A 2,527-nucleotide genomic window follows, 5' to 3' on the forward strand; every position below is an offset into this window, starting at 1 on the left:
TTGGGTGACCCTACCAGGGGCATAAAGCCCCAGACAGCATAGCTCCTAGGATCATTGGGACAGTCAAACCCCTCCACCACGATAAGGTGGCAGCCCAAGGAGGGGACTTTGTAAATAAAATCTTAAAAATATAAAACTAAATTCAGGTCTTAATAATAAAACAGGAGAAAAGTTTWCAAAGATACTTTTGTTGGAAAATAAAATTAATTATAAAATAAAATGTTTACCTACCTTAGAGGAAAGTTTTTTATAATGGAAAGTCTTTAATATAATGTCAGCCATTGAAAGGAATGTAAAATTATTATTATATAAAAAGGTGAATGATTTGTGTTTACAATGACTCACACCATGAAGTACAGATTTTTAGAGTTTTGCTATTTTTTGAGACTTGTAACACAAGYGTGTTGCCTCCTGTTGGTGCAGGTCATCTTATTGTTRTTGCATTAACACTACAATAACATACCTTCTGGATTTTGTGGTGTTATCTTTGACAAATTGTATTTTTATCAGAAATTTTACAGAGTGGTTGATCATTTCACTAACAAATTTGTTTGGTTATTTTCTGGTCTTTTGCCTCTAAGCCTAGTTCAAGATCAAGAAGTCGTCATCCCCACGTGAAGTACATCTGTGACCTGAGTTCATTGACACAGTATGACATCAATACCAAGAACAATGAAGTCACCATCCTCTACATCTGGTGTCATGAATGCTGTGGACAAGCTTTTCAGACTCTACTTGGTGTGTCCTGTCCACCACAACTACCCCAGTCTTTACGTTACATATTTACCATCAGCTGTTCTCCATACAAAGAAAATCACACCTACTGGAACTGATTGGACAACTTGAAGCTGGCAAGTAAAATGATCAATTGTCCAAGAGGGACTGCTTTCATAGAGGTGTGGGGCATCAAGTTACAATATCTTGTACTTTGGTTGACGACTACTGGACTGTGAATGCATGTTGCCATTTGACTGCAGAACAGATGGATGTTATTTTTCATTATCTTTTATGATTTTTGCAGCCATGTGTTTTTCGTACCTGTTCACGGAATGTTACAAAATATATTTTATTATACATTCAGTATGGATTTKAAAATCTGTGAATAACTTTAGAAAATTGGTATATTTTGTTAGCTTGACTTTGAAGAAAAAAACATGTTGACTGGTGAATTAATTGGTGATTTGAATTTTACTATGAAATTCAAATCAAATTAATACTATGATATTGCATCTGTCGCAAAATGTATTGTTGTAACATATATTTAATTTGAATAAAAGTATGCATCTTTATATTCTCATATGAAAATGTCCATTTTTATTTGACYTAATCTATAAAAACACATTTTACACGTGTGTGTCAAAATGACACATTTTAACACGTTTGTGTTGATTTAAATGACACAATAATTGTGTTCAAACGACAAAACGTGTTATTTTTGACACATTTGGTTTAAGAGTGTTCTACTAATTGCAATGGATATACATATCTTTTTTATTTAGCCTGGTGGAAATCCTTACACGTCAATGACCCAAATACTCATTTTAAAAAGCAGACAATCAGGATGTCCAGCCCTGTTCCTCTGGCCGGTCTTCATTATTTCAACTTCTGTAGGTTATTTTCTCTTCCGTTCAACTCTCGATGTGTTTTCCTGTCTGGGAGCGAATCCAGCCAGTCAGACGCCAGAGGAGCTGCAGTGGGAGGAGAGAGGAGGCAGCTTTCCAACATTAGCGGTGGGATTCTCCTCCAGGGCTCATTTGGTGGACACTATGCGCGTTCAATTCCTGGATCCACAACGAATCAAGTTCCGGATGGACTGATGCTTTAAGGACATCGCTTAATCAAGTCAGTGTGGAAACCTAATTTAGGTCCGATCAGAGTGCGTGGCTTGTGGTGAACTAGTTTGTAGCGAGGCGAACAGAACTTCATCGCTCGGAACTGTTGATACGTCTCAAAGAAACCTCGTAGATTTTTATATTTCCCTCCTATAAYCGTGTGCGTGAGACATGACGGTGATTGTTCCCTTTTAGAAAACGCKTTCATTTCTACAACTCGCAGGTTAAAACCCAGTTTTCGTTTGGCTGCTTGAAAACATTTTCTTTTTAATGAGAAGTAATGTTTCTGGACAATCTATAAATATACAACTAACAGATGTTGGCTTATATGATTGTGTTGTAAAATCCGTGGTAGAAGCTTTTTCAGCTGTTCTGGTATGTTTTGTCCAACAGTTGCAGTACTGCATATCTTCATTCTCAGTGTGTGTGTGTGTGTGTGTGTGTGTGTGTGTGTGGGTTATTCACAGTGTTGCTATGCAGACAGACTGGAGCCACACTTAGACAGCTTTACTTGAACCCCAGTCTGAGGGTTAGGCCTGGGCTGCTCACAGTGAAAGAAATCTTTGAAGCACAGGAAAACCTCTGCATGTTCTAGTCCAAGTTGCGTGGAATAGCATATGTTACACAGCTTGGTGCATTAGTGTTGATTTTTCAGGATGCTGTTATGCAGACAGAGAGGAGCCATATAAAACCTG

General features: G+C 37.7%; 1 protein-coding gene across 1 annotated transcript in view; it reads left to right on the top strand.

Annotated features, from left to right (window-relative positions):
* Positions 1-1,291, top strand: part of rnf103 (ring finger protein 103) — a 50,237-nt gene extending 48,946 nt beyond the window's left edge. Inside the window, exon 5 of the mRNA XM_008403215.2 lies at positions 582-1,291. Coding sequence (XP_008401437.1) covers positions 582-833 — 252 coding nt within the window. The 3' untranslated portion in view covers positions 834-1,291. The remainder of the gene's footprint in view (positions 1-581) is intronic.
* The last annotated feature ends 1,236 nt before the right edge of the window (positions 1,292-2,527 follow it).

This window comes from Poecilia reticulata, unplaced genomic scaffold (genome assembly GCF_000633615.1).
Source record: "Poecilia reticulata strain Guanapo unplaced genomic scaffold, Guppy_female_1.0+MT scaffold_327, whole genome shotgun sequence".
Lineage (NCBI taxonomy): Eukaryota > Metazoa > Chordata > Actinopteri > Cyprinodontiformes > Poeciliidae > Poecilia > Poecilia reticulata.